The sequence below is a fragment of the Geotrypetes seraphini genome, chromosome 9 (genome assembly GCF_902459505.1).
Source record: "Geotrypetes seraphini chromosome 9, aGeoSer1.1, whole genome shotgun sequence".
Taxonomy (NCBI): Eukaryota; Metazoa; Chordata; class Amphibia; order Gymnophiona; family Dermophiidae; genus Geotrypetes; species Geotrypetes seraphini.
The window spans coordinates 119,891,595-119,909,711 of NC_047092.1; the positions used below are offsets into that span (position 1 = coordinate 119,891,595).

General features: G+C 41.0%; 1 protein-coding gene across 3 annotated transcripts in view; it reads left to right on the forward strand.

Moving 5' to 3' along the window:
- Positions 1-18,117, forward strand: part of KIF1A (kinesin family member 1A) — a 627,076-nt gene that overhangs the window by 559,615 nt on the left and 49,344 nt on the right. For all 3 annotated transcript variants that reach the window (XM_033958697.1, XM_033958695.1, XM_033958696.1), the window contains 5 exons: positions 3,245-3,306; positions 7,211-7,356; positions 7,933-8,145; positions 13,341-13,418; positions 17,301-17,425. In XM_033958697.1, coding sequence (XP_033814588.1) covers positions 3,245-3,306; positions 7,211-7,356; positions 7,933-8,145; positions 13,341-13,418; positions 17,301-17,425 — 624 coding nt within the window. The remainder of the gene's footprint in view (positions 1-3,244; positions 3,307-7,210; positions 7,357-7,932; positions 8,146-13,340; positions 13,419-17,300; positions 17,426-18,117) is intronic.

The following is an 18,117-nucleotide window of genomic DNA, read 5'->3' on the forward strand; positions in this document are numbered from 1 at the left end:
ACCTACTTATCTGGGGCTTTCCACTTCTGCAGCTGCCCTTTTCACGGTCCACTTTGCGCTTGCACTCTCTGGGGAGGGGGGGTTGGGTCTGGGCTTGGTGGGGTAGGTGTGTCTGGTAGTTTTGTCTGGGTGGTGGCTGGGTGTTTCTTGGGTGCTTGTTGTGCGGATTGGTGTGTCTGGTGAGCGGTCTGGGTGTTGTTGCTTGTGGGGGTTTTTTTCATTATAAAATATGGCTGAGGGTCTAGTCCGGCTTATTATTCTTGTGGGTTCTGGGGTGGGATTTGTTTGCTTGCCCCAAGTTTTGGCCTTTTGTTGTGTATTGCTATGCCTCTCATTGGCAATTTTCTCTTGGGAGAGGCTTGTTCATGCTTGTTGTTGCTGTTACTCTCATTCTGTGTTCTTTTTGATAATGTATAAGTTTCTGTACAGACCATGGTTGCTTGTCTGGACCTTTTGCCATTCTCAATAAAAATACTTTGGAAAAAAAAAAAAAAAAAAAAAAGAAAATTTTCACTGCCTGTTTCTATTCTGACCATTTATTCCATTTCATGGTTATTGCAAAAAAAAAAAAAAAAAAAAAAAAATATTTTACATGAGGGGGGGGGGTGTCAAAAAATGATGGGCCCCGGGTGCCACATACCCTAGGTACGCCACTGGTGGAGATACAACTGAACAATTGTTGGAGGATGTTTCAAATTGTGTTGCTTTCTCACTCCAACTGGATGAATCTACAGACATAAGAGACATAGCCCAGTTACTAGTCTTTATCCAGATGATTTTTGAAGACCAGTGTTAAAGAAGAACTACTTTGAATGATTTTTTGGCAAGGGAGAACTGCCGGTCAGGAAATATTCAGTTCTTTCCATTCTTTTGTGACAAAGTGTAATCTTCCATTGCATAGACTTGTTTCCATCACTACTGATGGAGTAAAAGCAATGACAGGTGAGGTTAAGTGTTTCATAGCCCTCTGTAGACAGCATGACGACTTCCCAGATTTCCTTTCTTAGCACTGCATCATTCACCAGCAAGTTTTGGCAAGCAAGAGACTCAATACAAAGACTGTCATGAACATCACTTTCAAAATTGTAAATTCAGTTCGTGGAAGATCACTTCAAAGACGGCTTTTCAATCTTTAGATTTGTAGGCAATGAAGAGGCAGTGGAAATCATTTTTCATACAGATGTAAGGTAGCTAAGTAGGCACAAATTTTTGCAAAGTTTTTGTGATTTGCAGAATGAAATAAGAAATTTTTTGAAGGAGAGGAGCGATGACCAAACAGAGATGGTTATGTGATCTGGCATTTCTCGCTGACTTTACAGGCAAACTAAGGGCTCCTTTTAGTAAGGCGCGCTATGGGGGTTAGCGCGTCGGACATTTCATCACGCACTAACCCTTGCGGCAAGCGAAAAAACTAACGCCTCGTCAATGGAGGCATTAGCGACTAGTGCAGCAGGCGGTTTAATGCATGGTATTCCGCACGTTAAACCCCTACCGTGCCTTGATAAAAGGACCCCTAAGTGATATGAACCTTGAACTACAAAGTAAAAACAAATGCATTGGCAAGAAGATGAGTACAGTTTCATCCTACAAGAGCAAATTTGAGCTAATGATGACTGACCTTGCAAACAACACTTTTGATCATTTTCCTAATACGCAGAACCATCTGGGACAATATCCAAATTTTGTTTTTCAGAATGAGAAGTATGTGACAGAAATCTGTTCTGTTATCCAGGAATTCGAAAATAGATTCTGTGATTTCCAAAAAATTGAAACAGTTGAGGAGTACTTGCCATACCGATTCAAAGTAGATGTGAACATTAAAGAAACTGCAGTTTTTATCAGTAAAAATTACTCATTGAACAAGCCATCTCTTGAAAACGAAATATTAACCCTTAAAAATGACATTTTTCTCAAGACCCGTGCTGAGCAAGAATCATTTTGGAAGCTAGTGCCTCGAGACAAATTTCCCAATTTGAGAAGATGCAGTGAAGCTGTACACTCCTGTTTCGGTTCAACTTATTTGTGTGAATCTGCGTTTTCCCATCCGAAAATGACAAAGAGTTTACAACGTTCCAATATGACAGATGAACATCTCCAGGATTCCCTGAAACTGGCCCTCACGCAATACTCACCCAACTTCCAAAAGCTGGTGGATGAAATGTAGGCTCAGACATCTCACTAATAAGCAAGAGCGAAATATTAAAGATTGTACAAGATCAGCCTGGATCAATACTTGACCTAAATTTAACACAAATTATTCAATATAAGTTAAAGAAAGTTATTAAGATAGTTAAAGAACGTTAATACTCAATAAAACTTTAAGAAAAAATGTTCTTTCCATTTCCCCTTGCAGTTCTTACTGGATCTTCGTCTCTCTGTTTTGTTTTTGCTTAATTTGCTTAACAGCTGATCACATCCAAGCAAATGACAGAAAGTTTATTAAAAAAAGGGGGTGGGGGGAAAACCTCCAACTTTATTGGGTTAAAATTTAATTTTAAACTAATTTGAAACTTAATTTTCAAGTTGGTAGATCACCAGCACTTTTGGCCGGAAAAAGTAGATCATGACCTGTTCGAAGTTGGACATGCCTGCTATATGATACTGATAACCAATGAAAAAAAGAAACAACAGTGTAACATGATCAAATTTGCTTTTATGACCAAGAAGTTTTATTGCAGTATTTTGTAACGTTTGAAGCCGCCGAATATTAAACTTAGATAATCCAGCATAAACAATATTTCAATGATCAATTCTAGAAATGAGAAAAGCAAGTATTAGTGTGTGAACATTTTTATTATCAAAATAATAAAATGAAGCAATTAGAGAACACAAAAACTCTTTCTCATTAACTCTGAAATTTGATCATTAAATGTAAAGCATTGAGAGTAATACAATCGGGACGCTAACATTTACATTCAGTCTCTCAACACTTTAGTGCAAAGTAAGAACATAAGAATTGCCACACTGTGGTTGATTCCTGATGCAGGTTCTGTGCACCAAAACACGGCTCATGTTGGGTCAATAAAGACTCGTCTCCAGTCATTGTCACTATAAAATTATTCATGTGGCTTTCACACTCATGGTATTCTGAACATATGGCTCACTATTGTAAAAAAATGTGGATGCTCCAGTGTTTAGGTCGAGATCTCCAGTTAACAATCTTTCTTTTTTCTTTGAATGCGTTGGAAAACAAATGAATGCATTTTGCTAACATGTTCCTACAATGGTTTCTGTTTTATTGCAGTAACCGTGTAACAGGGGTTTATGAGCTCAGTCTGTGCCATGTAGCTGATGCCGGCAGTCCAGGTGGGATCCATAATATTAATTCAGTCTGAATAGTGTTATACTGTTACCTGGCTAAACTATAACCACAGTCACAGATTGCCTACGAATCTAAATCTAGTTATCTGATTTACTTTTGCCCAGTATTTAACTCCTCCCCACTAATACCACGGTCAGCATTTCAGAGATACTGTATACTTATAAAGAAAACACCATTTAACACTGTTAACATAGTAACATAGTAGATGACGGCAGATAACGACCCGAATGGTCCATCCAGTCTGCCCAACCTGATTCAATTTAAATTTTTAAATGTTTTTCTTCTTAGCTTTACCCAACACTGTGCTTGGGTTCCAACTGCCAAAATCTCTGTTAAGACTTACTCCAGCCCATCTACACCCTCCCAGCCATTGAAGCCCTCCCCAGCCCATCCTCCGCCAAACGGCCATAATCAGACACAGACCGTGCAAGTCTGCCCAGTACTGGCCTTAGTTCAATATTTAATCTTATTTTCTGATTCTAGAGCCTTTGTGTTCATCCCACGCTTCTTTGAACTGAGTCACAGTTTTACTCTCCACCACCTCTCTCGGGTGAACATTCCAGGCATCCACCACCCTCTCCGTAAAGTAGAATTTCCTAACATTACCTTTGAATCTACCACCCCTCAACCTCAAATTATGTCTTCTGGTTTTAACATTTTCCTTTCTCTGAAAAAGATTTTGTTCTACATTAATACCCTTCAAGTATTTGAACGTCTGAATCATATCTCCCCTGTCTCTCCTTTCCTCTAGGGTATACATATTCAGGGCTTCCAGTCTCTCCTCATACGTCCTCTGGCGCAAGCCTCCTATCATTTTCGTCACCCTCCTCTGGACCGCCTCAAGTCTTCTTACGTCCTTCGCCAGCTACGGTCTCCAAAATTGAACACAATACTCCAAGTGGGGCCTTACCAATGACTTGTACAGGGGCATAAACACCTTCTTCCTTCTACTGACTACGCCTCTCTTTATACAGCTCAGCATCCTTCTGGCAGAAGCCACTGCCTTTTCACACTGTTTTTTCACCTTTAGATCTTCGGACACTATCACCCCAAGGTCCCTCTCCCCATCCGAGCATATCAGCCTCTCTCCTCCCAGCATATACGGTTCCTTCCTATTATTAATCCCCAAATGCATTACTCTGCATTTCTTTGAATTTCATTGAATTTTAGTTGCCAGGCATTAGACCATTCCTCTAACTTTTGCAGATCCTTTTTCATATTTTCCACTCCCTCTTCGGTGTCTACTCTGTTACAAATCTTGGTATCATCTGCAAAAAGGCACACTTTTCCTTCTAACCCTTCAGCAATGTCACTCACAAACATATTGAACAAGATTGGCCCCAGCACTGATCCCTGAGGGACTCCACTACTCACCTTTCCTTCCCACGAGCGACTTCCATTAACCACCACCCTCTGGCGTCTGTCCGACAGCCAGTTTCTGACCCAGTTCACCACTTTGGGTCCTAACTTCAGCCCTTCAAGTTTGTTCAACAGCTTCCTATGAGGAACTGTATCAAAGGCTTTGCTGAAATTCAAGTAAATTACATCTAGCATATGTCCTCGATCCAGCTCTCTGGTCACCCAATCAAAAAATTCAATCAGGTTCGTTTGGCACGATTTAGCTTTTGTAAAGCCATGTTGCCTCGGATCCTGTAACCCATTAGATTCAAGGAAGTACACTATCCTTTCTTTCAGCAAAACTTCCATTATTTTTCCAACAATTGAAGTGAGGCTCACCGGCCTGTAGTTTCCTGCTTCATCCCTGCAACCACTTTTATGAATAGGGACCACATCCGCTCTCCTCCAATCCCCAGGAATCACTCCCGTCTCCAGAGATTTGTTGAACAAGTCTTTAATAGGACTCGCCAGAACCTCTCTGAGCTCCCTTAGTATCCTGGGATGGATCCCGTCTGGTCCCATCGCTTTGTCCACCTTCAGTTTTTCAAGTTGCTCATAAACACCCTCCTCCATGAACGGCGCAGAATCTACTCCATTTTCTCGTGTAACTTTGCTAGACAATCTCGGTCCTTCTCCAGGATTTTCTTCTGTGAACACAGAACAGAAGTATTTGTTTAGCACATTCGCTTTCTTCTCATCACTTTCCACATATTGGTTCCCATCTTTTAGCCTAGCAATTCCATTTTTCATCTTCCTCCTTTCACTAAGATATCTGAAAAAATTTTTATCTCCCTTTTTTACATTTTTAGCCATTTGTTCTTCCGCCTGTGCTTTCGCCAGACGTATCTCTCTCTTGGCTTCTTTCAGTTTCACCCTGTAGTCCTTTCTGCTCTCCTCTTCTTGGGTTTTTTTTATATTTCACGAACGTTCTGAAGAATAGCATATCTACTGGTATAAGAATTAGTACACACCTTTCTTTCTTACAGTGGAAATTTAAGGTAAGCAATATTTAGGTCCAGCAGGTATAGTATTTCAAATCCCCGGAGGGCTTACTATCTAACTCCCCCCCCCCCTGTTTTACAAAATTGGGCAAGAGGTTTTTTGCGCCAGCATGCTGAATGCTCTGTGCACCTTTGACGGTCATAGAGTTCATATGAGCATCGGAGCAGCGCCAGCACAGAGCATTCAGCATGCTAAAAAGTTCTTGCACGGTTATGTAAAAGGGGTGGTGGTGGTAAGTCTGTACCTATGGCAAGAAAGGATTAACACTCAGGTTCTATAATTGGTGCCCAAAGTTTCGCATACAAATTTGGGTGCACACGCAATTTAATCAAGTAGTGAGTCAATTAGTGTCAATAATTGGGTGTTAATCAATTATTGGTGAATTAATTATCAGTAATTTGAATTTGCATGTGCATCTTGCAAAGCGCTATTCTATAAAGATGCTTCCATAAATCTTTTAGCGCATAACTGAAAAGGGGGCATAGCCATGGGCATGTCAGGGCATTCACTAAAAATGTGTTCAGTATAATAGAATTAGGGAGGATCCACAACTAATTTACGCACAAGGATTTACACCATGCTTCAGTTGGTGTAAATCCTTGCATCTGAGGTTGGGCATAGATTCCAGCACTACACACTATTCTATAAATGATGCCCAACTCAGAGTGCCATTTATAGAATGGCACTAAAGCGGAAATTCTACAAACAGTGCCTTAACTTAGGCGCTGGTAGCCACTCTATTGGTGCCTAAGTTAGGAGGAAAATGCTGTTTTAAACGGTACTTAAATAAAATTTCAAGGTGCCTAAACAAACAGTGCTGGAATCACGCCTAATACCACTGTAGGTGTGGCTAACACCGGAAGTGGCATTAGGCACCAGTAGGCACTTCCAGAGGTGTGATTCATGTCATAGGTAGGTGCCGGAAATGTAGGTCTTGAAAACCCTGGCCTACATTTCTGATGCCTATCTTTCCCGGAAGCGCAATTCTCTAAATGCACCATCATGTGATTGACATACGATCAGCGGCCGCTGGCCACAGCTCCATTTAGAGAATCTGGGTGTTAATGTGCATTTTTTTTCTGCACCCAAATTTGGGCACCATTTGCTGAAAGTAGTCCTAAGTAACTTGCCCAAGAGCAGCAGTGCGATCTGAAACCTGTCTTCCTGATTCTTAACCCACCTCCCTAACCAGGCTATTCAGATTTTGAAAATCTGTACCATGTTCGTCTTAATAGTATTTTACAATAGGTGATTTTAACAATAGAATGATCGCCTTTGCTAGGGTATTTCTACATGGCATTAAGGAGAGAGATCACTTTGTGTTTGTTGATGGAATATGCTTAGAATGTGAGCTTCAGGAACACCATGATTTTAGTGTTTGCAAATAGCATGTCCAGAGGGCACAGCACCACTCTATAGTCTTTATAATGTGGACAAAACACAATGTAAAACTCAATTGTTCTCTTTGATATGGTGGTTTTCTCTCAGGTATGCAGAGGAGACGCAGGCGTGTGCTGGATACATCTGTTGCTTATGTGCGGGGTGAGGAGAATTTAGCTGGCTGGAGACCCCGTAGTGACAGTCTCATTCTGGATCACCAGTGGGAATTGGAGAAATTGAGTCTCCTGCAAGAAGTAAGTCAAAATCTATAAATCTTTGCATTTCACCAGAAAACTTTAAGCATCTAAAGTTTCTAATTTTGAAAATCAGATCTACTGCTATCATTCCAGCTCTGATTATGTTAAGGAAGGAAGGGATCATACTGGGCTCCAATCTTTCCCCAAGCCTCTTTCTTTCTTGTACTTGATATACAAGTCTTCTATTGCAAAATCAGAGCAATTCACAAAAGTTGCCATTAAAACCAAATTACATTATCCTAATCAAAATCTCAGTATACAAAATAACATATAACAAACAGTAACAACAAATAGTAAAAATAAAAAAAGAGAGAGAGAGAGCCTCATACCTGGGTTCCAATCATTCCATTCGTTCCCTAAGCCTCCTGGTTCAAACTAAGCTGGAGACCCAAGGGGCGAGGAAACACTGTCATGTGAATAAAAGGCCCCTTACAATATGCAATTGACTGTAAGTAAATAGATCTCAAGAGGAGAGACAAAATAGGTTCAGGAAATGATGAAACATTTGCAATGAGAGGGGAGCAGCATGTGTGGAATTTTGATAATCTTGTTCTTGCTATTTTCCTTCTATAGGTTGAAAAAACAAGGCACTATCTTCTCCTAAGGGAGAAGCTGGAGATGACGCTGAGACTGGGAGTTGATTCTGTATCCCCCTGTTCCAGTGAGGATTCAGAAACAAACAGTACATCTTCCTTCTCTTCCCATCTCTCTGGGGATGGTGTTCTTGATGACAGACCTTCTCCCCAGGAGAGTCCCAGTGACCGACAGAAAGAGTTGGCAGCTAAGGTAACAAAGCAAGAGTCTGCATCCATTTTGATGATTTGAGTTCTACTACCTATCATTTTATAGTCATTTCATTTGGATGCATTCAATGTGAACATTCCAGTTTAATGCACACATCCTTATTGTCCATTATTTGATTTGTATAGGCTATTCCTTTACATGTGCAAAACCTGTCGAACTGAGGTTGATAATGTACAAAATGTACAATTGATTTTAGAAGTTATCTAAACTCTAAACGACTCACCTCAATGCATTTGAGGCGGCTAGAATAAACCCTGGGTGGGCTCATCAATCCTTTTTTTCTCCAGCAGTGGGAATCAAGAATGGTGTTTATATCTTAGTCAAAAAAACACTCTGATATTACAATTCTATCTGCATCCAATGATCTTCAGGGCAGATGGGTTCATATTATCTTGAGTATAAATAATTCCATCATATCCTTAACTAACATTTACGCTCCTACAATTGACTCCCCAGAGTTTTTCAAGGAGATGACCACTTCAACTCCTTGGTAAAAAAATATGCTTTTTCAGCCTTCACCTGCTGAGGAAAGCGAGATCCTGTTTCTATCTTCAACACTTTGCTGTCCTCGTACAATCCATCATCCTTTCCAGATTGGACTATTGTAACTCCATCTACTTAAGCCTAACAAAGAAAAGCCTTCAAAGACTTCAGCGGATTCAGAATACCATGGCCAAACTAATCTTCGCAAAAAGTAAATTTGATCATGTCTCCCCACTCGTGTCCAAACTTCACTGGCTTCTAGTAGTCTCTAGGGTCCACTTTAAATGCGCTTGCCTAACTTTCAAGATGGCATCCTTCCTCCCCTTATCCCTCTATCTTGGAACTCCTCGAATCCTAACATCACCAAAGCCACACAATAATTCAAACTATCCTTCCCCTCATTAAAAGGCATATCCCATCCTGGAAAACTAGGGTCATTCCTCTCCTTCAGAATCACTGAGCTCTGGAACAACCTTTCTACCCCACTTCGTAATCTGGGCGCCCTCCAACTTTTCCGAAAACATCTGAAAACCTGGCTATTCTCAAAAATGTAATATGTCCTCCTCTTTACTTTACTAAGTCCCTCTAAACTTTCTCTTTACTGTCCTGTTACCCTCATTGGAGTTCCTTCTCTACACCTTTTCCTGTAAACCGTGCCGAGCTCTACGATTGCGGAGATGATGCGGTATACAAACTTAAGGTTTAGTTTAGTTTAGATTGTTAATAAACTAGTTGCTTCTAATGTTTTACATCATATTATAGCTGGTGATTATAACATAATAATGAACTCTTATTTAGACAGATTATCGAATGCGACCTACATAATATCCAAGGCCAGGTCTATGCTTGAGGACATTATGTTGCACCTTGATTTAAAAGATATATGGCAATTTCTCCATCCATTAAAAAAAGAATTCTCATTCTACTCTTTACCACACTGTTTGTATTCACGTATTTGACATGTTTATCGCCAGCCATTCTCTTTTTCAATTTATAAAAGATGCCTCCACTGAGGAAATCTCGATATCAGACCATGCTGCCATTACCCTAACCTTGGACAATATCACACGAGTACCTGTTTTAAAGCAATGGAGATTTAATTAACTAATTGGACAACGACATGGGATGTCTTTTAGAAGTTGTAAGCAGTCACATAGAGGTTAATCTTATGACGGGGCAATTTGATATGAAATGTGCATAGACATATGTTATACCTGTTTTATAAATCACTCTGGAAAGTAGGTGCACATATTTGAAAAATTTGTTAAAATATGAATACTGAATACGAATAATGGGCATTGAGCTTTAACATAACAAATAATAAAAGAAGCAATGGGAAATCAGAGATTAGAGCCCACAGGGCCGAATTCTATATAGGAAGCCTGGTCTCAGCAGCTGCCTAAGCAGCTTTTGAGATTTGCACACAGGTGTCCTATATAGAATCATGTCTGTCCTGATGGACATACGTCTAACCACTCCAATTCTCTAATCGGCATCCACATCACAGGCGCAGGTTAGAGAATCGCAGTAAGGGAATCTCCCTGCCTCGATCAGTTTAGCAGCTACAACAGGGAACTCATCCCCCCCAGCGAAGATGACTGGCAGGAGGGATGCCCACTCCCTCCTGCTGGAACCCCTGAAGCTCCCCACCCCCAAATGTCTGCAGCAGGAGGAGTGCTGAATTCCTCCTGCCGCCACCACCCTGATACATCCCCCGGCAGGGTGGGAGAGGGCCCACTGAGTTCCAGGTAAGCAACTGATGCTGCCTAAGTACTATTCTGTAAATATGCAACTAGTTGCATATTAAGCATTATAAGCATATTATAACCATTATAAGCATATTTGCAATATAAGCATTCTCTTTGCCAGCGCATGAGCAGAACTCCCCACTTATTCAGGATTAAGTCAGGCCAATGTACATCATTTTCAGTTAGATCACAATACTGCCACAAGGCTTTTAACAAGTAACAAAAGAAAAGACCATATCATTTCGATTCTATATAAACTTCATTGGTTACCTATAGCCCAACACATTAAGGGCTCATTTTACAAAGGTGCGCTAGGGTTTTTAGCGCATGCACAATATTACCACACGCTATAGTGCGCGGTAGCCGAAAATCAACCGCCTGCTGAAAAGGAGGCAGTAGCGGCTAGTGCACTCGGGAATTTAATGCGCACTATTACATGCATTAAGGCCCTAGCGCACCTTGGTAAAAGGAGCCCTAAGTTCAAACTATTATGTATAGCAGTGTTTCTCAACTTCTTCAAGCCAAATACCCCCTAAGTCTAACAAATATCAAGAGAGTACCCCTGCCAAGGCTCCGCCCCAGACCTGCCCAGGCTCCGCCCCTGACCCCACCCACATAATAATAGTACTAATTGTAATGCAATTTTGTCCATCCATATTTCATATACCGGTACACACAATATAATCTTATTAATACATAATGGTAACCACAAAATTAAAAAAACCCACAAAGCACACTGTACACAGAGAAAATGTTAATTATAATTTATATTCGGTTTTGTTTTTTCAAAGAGGTCAAGGCAGATTACTATAAAATATGCAATGTCACCTCAGTAGCAACTATAGAAAAACAGAAAAATATAGTGCAAAATATAGACAGCAGATATAAATTCTCAAAACGGACACATTTTGATCACTAAATTGAAAATAAAATCATTTTCCTACCTTTGTGGTCTGGTGATTTCATGAGTCTCTGGTTGCACTTCCTTCTGACTGTGCATCCAATATTTATTTATTTATTTATGCCTCCTGCACACTTCCTCTCCCCAAGACCTCATTCCCTTCCCCAACCAACATCTCTCTCTGTCCCTTCATGAGTCCAACATTTATCCCTCTCGCATTCCCCAGATCATATGCAGCATCTTTCACCACTGCCCACCAACCCAATTTTTCCTTCTTCACCCCTCTCCATCACCATGCCACATCTCTCCCTCCATCACTATGTCCAACATTCCTCCCCCTTGCATCTACTTCAGTCTGTCTCTGTTTCCTCTCCACCACCATATCCAACATTTCTCCCTCTCACCCCTTTCTACCTCTTTGTTTACTCCTGACAGAATTCTGTGCATCTCTCCATCACTTCATTCTGCTCCTGGATCCAACATCTCCCTCCTTCTTCTCTTCCACCTCCTGTGTATCTCTCTCTCCCTCCCTTTCATCTGCTCCCATGTCCAACACCTCTCTTTCTCCATTTCTTGTGCCCTGTGCCAGATCTTTCTACCCCCCTCCATGTACCATTTTCCCTTCCTCTCCTCCATTAATTACAATTTCATCTTCTCCCCTCACATGCATGTCTCCATCTACTCCCCCAACTTCCCTTCTTCTCACCCTCCCTTCCCCCTGTGCCACCAGATTTTCTTCCTCTTCCCTTGTCCCTCCACATCAGATATCCTTCCTCTCCTTCCCTGTACTCCAAGGCTTGCTTCTTCAGGTCACGGCATCGGCAGTGACTCTCACATGTGCCTGCCGCTAACCCAGAAGTCTCTCCTCTGCTGCGGAGAGACTTCCGAGTCAGCGGCAGGCAGCATGTAGGAATTTCTGCCGACACCGCAATGAGATTCAGTGCTGATTTGCTCCCCCCGCCTCCGATTCAATGGTGATTCACCCGCTTCCGCCTCTGATCTAAAGCAGCAGCAGCAAACAGGCTGCTCATCAGCCTCCCTGCCAGGGCTTCCGTCTGCCGTGTCAACAGTGATGTAATCAGTGATGCGGCAGAGGGAAGACCCCCAGCAGGCAGGCCAGGAGCAGCCAGGAGCTGCTACTTTAGGTCAGAGCCAGAGGTTGGAGGTGTAGGCAGGAGGCAGGGGGCAGGCTGAATCAGCATTGAATCTTGTCGCGATATCAGCAGCAATTCTCACAAGCTGCCTGCTGCTGATTCGGGGGGGAACGAATCCATTCACTTGAGTCAGGCAGCACTACCACGTATCCCCAATAAGCGGCTCACGTACCCTCGCATGTTGAGAAACACTGGTGTATAATATTCAAGGCATGGCATTTGAAATCTTCATTGTATTTGGCAAACAAGTTGGTAAGATATAGTCAACAGACATCCTTGTGCTCTTGAAGCACAGAGCTATTTTCATTGCCAGGTTTAGGTATCATAAAGTTGTCTCTCACAAGAAGCAGAGCTTTTTCTTATGTAGGTCATGCGTTATGGAATTCTTTGTTTCACAAATTCTTTGATTTGTCATATTTATCATTTTGTAAGCGGTTGAAAACAGAATTATTTCAGCAATATTATGGAAGCAAACTGTGACTATAGGATTTAGCAATAATTGACTTGGTTCTGTTAATTTGAATTACTGTTTTATTCTTTTATTGGGTTTTTTTAATAGATTTTGTCCGACGCGCTAACCCCGCTAGCGCGGCTTGATAAAAGGACCCCTAAATGTTAAGGGTATTCAATTCTGGGTTATGCTAGTTTCTAGCATGGAACTTAAGCACCTAGGTTCTATTATTAAATAGGCACTGGTACATGGGGCCCCTAAATGGAAGCATCTAGTTAAAGAATTGCCCCCCCCCCCCCCTTAGTCAGTTAAGATTTGGCTAAAGTATTTTTCTGTGTTCTATCATTTTATACCTTTTGCTATTGTTCTCTGTTAGTGTCTCTTTACAGTGAACACAAATACATGAATGGAATTTACAACCTGTCCCTTCTCTTATTCAGTGCCTGCGTTTACTCACACATACTTTCAACCGAGAGTACAGTCATAGCCATGTCTGTGTCAGTGCCAGTGAGAGTAAGGTAAGATGGTCAATCTAATGGGCATTCTTACAAATTCCAACTTCATATAATGTCTTACACTATATCAAAACTTGCATATGTTAATTAAAGAAAGAAATATATAGTTTCAACTTCTGAAAAGCTTCTAGGCGGAGGTTCACCTGAAATTCAAATTTCCACTAGATAGCAGGTTTATGGAGTTGCTTAATTTTTCAACAGTTGATACACTTAATAGTATGGGTGATATATTTTATAGTACAAAAAGCTTGATATCAAGAAGCATAATATTTGCCAGTATCAGGTTATGAATGACTTAAGGGGGCTGCCACTTGCATGATGTTTTGTTGACAGACTATTAGAAGGGTGGTTTACTATTGCTTTACACAGTCATGTATATCCTCCCCCACCCCCAACTAAAACTGAGTACTCATTTACAGAATAGAGGCTGAGTCAAGCTAGAAGCCGGCTACCTAACAGAAATCCCAGTATGGGATTTTAACTCAGGTAATGGACACAGTAGACAAGTGACCTACCAAGGCAAATGATAGGGTATGTGCCCTCGACCAGCAAGTGGAGACTGAGAATAAACTAAATTGAGAATCCTGGCTATATACAAGTTGTGCAGTCCCTGAGCCAGCCAGTTATTCTCAGTCTCCAGCAGGTGGTAGACATTGTATCTGTGCAGTTCCAGTCAGGTACAAATTTGCAACCCCAATTGAGGAACTTATTGCCCATACCATCCTCAGCTTCCCTTTTTTGACAGACTTGCGCTGCACTGGGATTGAGGCCTAGAGGGGTCTCTCTAGCCCTGGGGGTGTCAAACTGGGTGGCCAGGTCCTTTCGCCCCTCTCCCATAGGGATTTGTCAGTGTGCCTTAACTGTGCTCCTCTGCTGCTGAAACAGACAGCAGGTCTAGAAAGCCTGTGTGGATTGCTCTTGCCTATTCAATTAAAAAATAAATCTAAGAGAGTAGAGAAGTTGTCTGTGCAGTGTTGGAGATCAAGTGGTAAAGCCCCCACCCACACCCCCGCCGCAGCACTGTTTGGATTTTTTTTTTCCTTGGAACCTGAGTATTTGATTTAAAAAACAAAAAACCCAGTCACAATGAGTTCAGACCGCAAAAGTCTGAAAAAGTGCCCTGCTTGCTCCTGTCATGGTGTTGATCTGGCTGGAATCTATAAATTTGACTGTTTGAGGGTCAGATCTAGAGAGGGTTCTGCAGTAGTGGTGGAGTTGTTTTCTGGGCAGCAGCAGGTAGAATTACACAGGGAGGCCTCAATTTCTAGTGCCATTGTGGTCTCTGAGTCAGAAGTTTTGGCGAGAACTTCCATCATGTTGGCTGCTGCATCGGCATCTGATCATCCTCTGTATTTTCCCCCCGAGTCCTATGTCAGCAGTTCTACCACCGGAGTTCAGAGCCCACAAGGTTCTTTCTGCGAGTTTCCCCCTAATTTTATTTTAGTAAAATATTCTGCTTTTTGTATACACAAACAGGGGAAGGATTCAGCTTTAGGGGACCTGCTAGGGTCTCGGCATTCTCTTTCTCTCCTTTTCTCCCTCCTTCCCACCCCCTCCCCTACCTCCTCGGTCTCTGGGATCAGTCCCCAAGAGACTGAAGTTGAACTGGATGGAGAAGGACCCTTTGGAGTCCGGTTCCCCATCTTCAGAGCTAGGAGAAGCGCGAGGACAGTTGGATTATCCCATGGATCTTCAAGATGTGGAGAATTGGAGTGAGGAAATTCCAGTGGCGAGGATTCCTCTGTGGTACATGTGCTTCACAGGGATGAGCTGCAGAAGCTTATTGGTCAGGTGTCTTTAGTCTTTGAGAAAGGTCCTCTGGAGGCTCCTCACACAGTGGATCCTTTGATTAAGGGAATCAGGAAGTTTGCTCATTCTTTCCTATTACATCAGGATATTAGGGATATCATACAGGCCCAGTGGAATGCTCCTAATGCTCCTTTTCACCTAGCTAAGTCGATGGTGCATTTGTACCCTTTGCCTGAGCAGGATAGAGATTCATTCCTGCCTCTGGTGGTCAACACAATACTCTCTGCCATCACTAAACATACAACAGAGAGTACAAAAGAGAGTGGGCATCCCTCCTGCTGATTTTTTGATACCTGGGTTGTTCATCTGGTGGTGGTGGGGGGGTCGGTGGCACAGCATGACATTTTTTTTAATGGGCACACAACAATGAAAAAAAACAGGCAAACCTATCAGTAACACAGTTGCCAACAGGTCTAGACCTGTCAGCTTTTCCAGATCAGTCCTATCAACCCAATTCTGGCATGCAAGTTTAGGGCATCGATCGGATGCCTGGTTTTAATATTAATGACCTTATTTGCATGAATCAGAGAATGTAGGACTGCACAGAAAACCACGTGGTAAGCCTTTTTGGGCATTGGGTCAGCAAATACAATGAGTCACTAAACCAGTCAAACTGGTTTAGTGACGATCGTTAGACGATTGGAAACTTTAGTGCATTCAGCCCTTAGAAGGGTTAATTGTAATCTTGTGTAAACATAGTACACATATATGATAATGTAATAATACAAATGCAACCGTGGTACCCTAGTGAAGCAGCTAGGAGACTGACAACAATCACAATGGAATCCATTTGAATCTGTTATTTTAAAATCCATTACAGATGTCTTTTTAAACCGCTATGAATTGACTGCCCAGTCATTAGTGGTAGTATAGAAGCTTCCAATAAAGATAAAAGATAAAGACTTTTTTTTAAACAAGTTTCCAAGTTTATTTTTTACTTATCTACCACCTATCATCGAGATTGTCTGAGCGGTCTTTACATTCAGGAACTCAAACATATATTCTGTATAGTTTCATACCTCATTAATTTTCTTCTAATATGCTGCAGATAATAAAAATTCATAATCTACTTATTGCCCACACTCTTTTCATTCTTTCATTGGGATTGACATCTGGAATCCATCTGCTTCTATCTGCTACCTCCATTCTCTAGTACAGGAGTGCAAAGGTTCAGGGACACAAACTGGTTATGTTTTCAGAATACCCTTAATAAATATGCAAGACAAAGATCTGCATACCTATTACCTCATTTTCATGCAAATCTATTTCAAGCATATTCATTTAAAGTATTCTGAAAACTCAACCAATTTGCTCTCAATGCTTCCTCTAAGAATTGGCCGAGTACATGCCAATTTTTTTTTTCATCTAAGCGACAAGTTCTAAAAACATATTCGTGTGAGCCACAAGTTCTAAAAACCAACAATTTTCCAGATTTGCAAGTATTTTTGAGAGCAATGATGTAAAATCTGAGAGCAATGTTCCTAAAATATATGAGCGATTGCTCATGTGCTCAGCTTAGAGAGAACATAGTTTGCAGCCTCAAGAACTGAACTCGTCTGTTACCACCTGGTTTTAATGTTAGTGTTACATTGGTTTTTAATGCTTTGGTCTTTAACGCCCAGTTCACAAAATAATGAAATGTAGAATGCATCAGTGTTCCCATGACCGTACCTTCTTTAAGGTAACCATGGAAACATTGCCTAACTAACATTGGTTGCATAAATTGCAGTAGGTCTTGCATTCCACATGCACTGTAGCTGGGGTACATGAGTTCAGTCTTTGAGTATTTAGATGCCAACAGGCACATTACTATTACTGTTGTAGAAATAGCAAAGATGCTAACAAGCTTTAAAAAACACATTATACATGCATTAACTAATGTCTGCTTTAATACAGATGTTAAAACTAATGCCCTTTAATACCTCCAAGATTACTTACACAATCATGCTTCTGGCGGTGGGCTTTATCAGTAGACAATTTATTGTGTTGTCCTGTTATCATTTTGAAAACATACATCTTGCATGCTTTATCTTATCAAAATGTTTAGCAATAAAATATTGTGTACTTGTTTTGCAGTTATCAGAGATGTCAGTAACCCTACTGAGGGATCCCTCACTTCCTGCTCTAAGCATGACCACCCTCACACCCTCATCCACCTGCCCTTCACTGGTGGAAGGAAGATATACTAATAATGAGCTCAGGTAAAAGACAAAGTAAAAAAAAATCCCTACAGTTCAATGCCCCACATATAAGGAATGAAAAAAGACTTATCTCCTATAGATATACTGGCAAAATCCTGCATGCAGTCACACTGTAGTTGCAAGAAATGAGTGACTTGCTGTTCAGCTGTTCAGCATAACACTCTGTCTTTCACAAAGATACTTGGGTCAGTATGCAAAGCTATCTGCTTATCTTTATGTGTAATATTCAGCAGCTCTTGTTTAGGACAACTGCTAATATGCAGTGCTAAATTTAAATGTTAATACTCCTATTTATACAGTCCCCTAAATGAATATATTTATCTAAATTGCAACTGCATATCACTGTTATTTGGATCCATTCTGTTCCCAGAATGTCCCGAATTCCCTCTTAAATGTAATTGTTAAGTATTGGCTGGATATCAGGTTGTCTGGCTCAATAGAGACATTTTGGACTTCAGGCCGGTGTCTGGCAGGAATGAGTGGGAATTGCTCCTGCCTGATTTCCCCCTAGACCAGTGTCTCTCAAACTATCTTTTTTTCTCTTTTCTTTTTTTATTTATAAGCTTTTACAATCATCAAGCATTACAATATTGAAAAAGATCAGAATATATAAGAAAAAAAGTTTAACATATAAATACACAAAAGTGTATTTTAGAAATACTATCTATTATTTAGTCCATAATATTGGAATC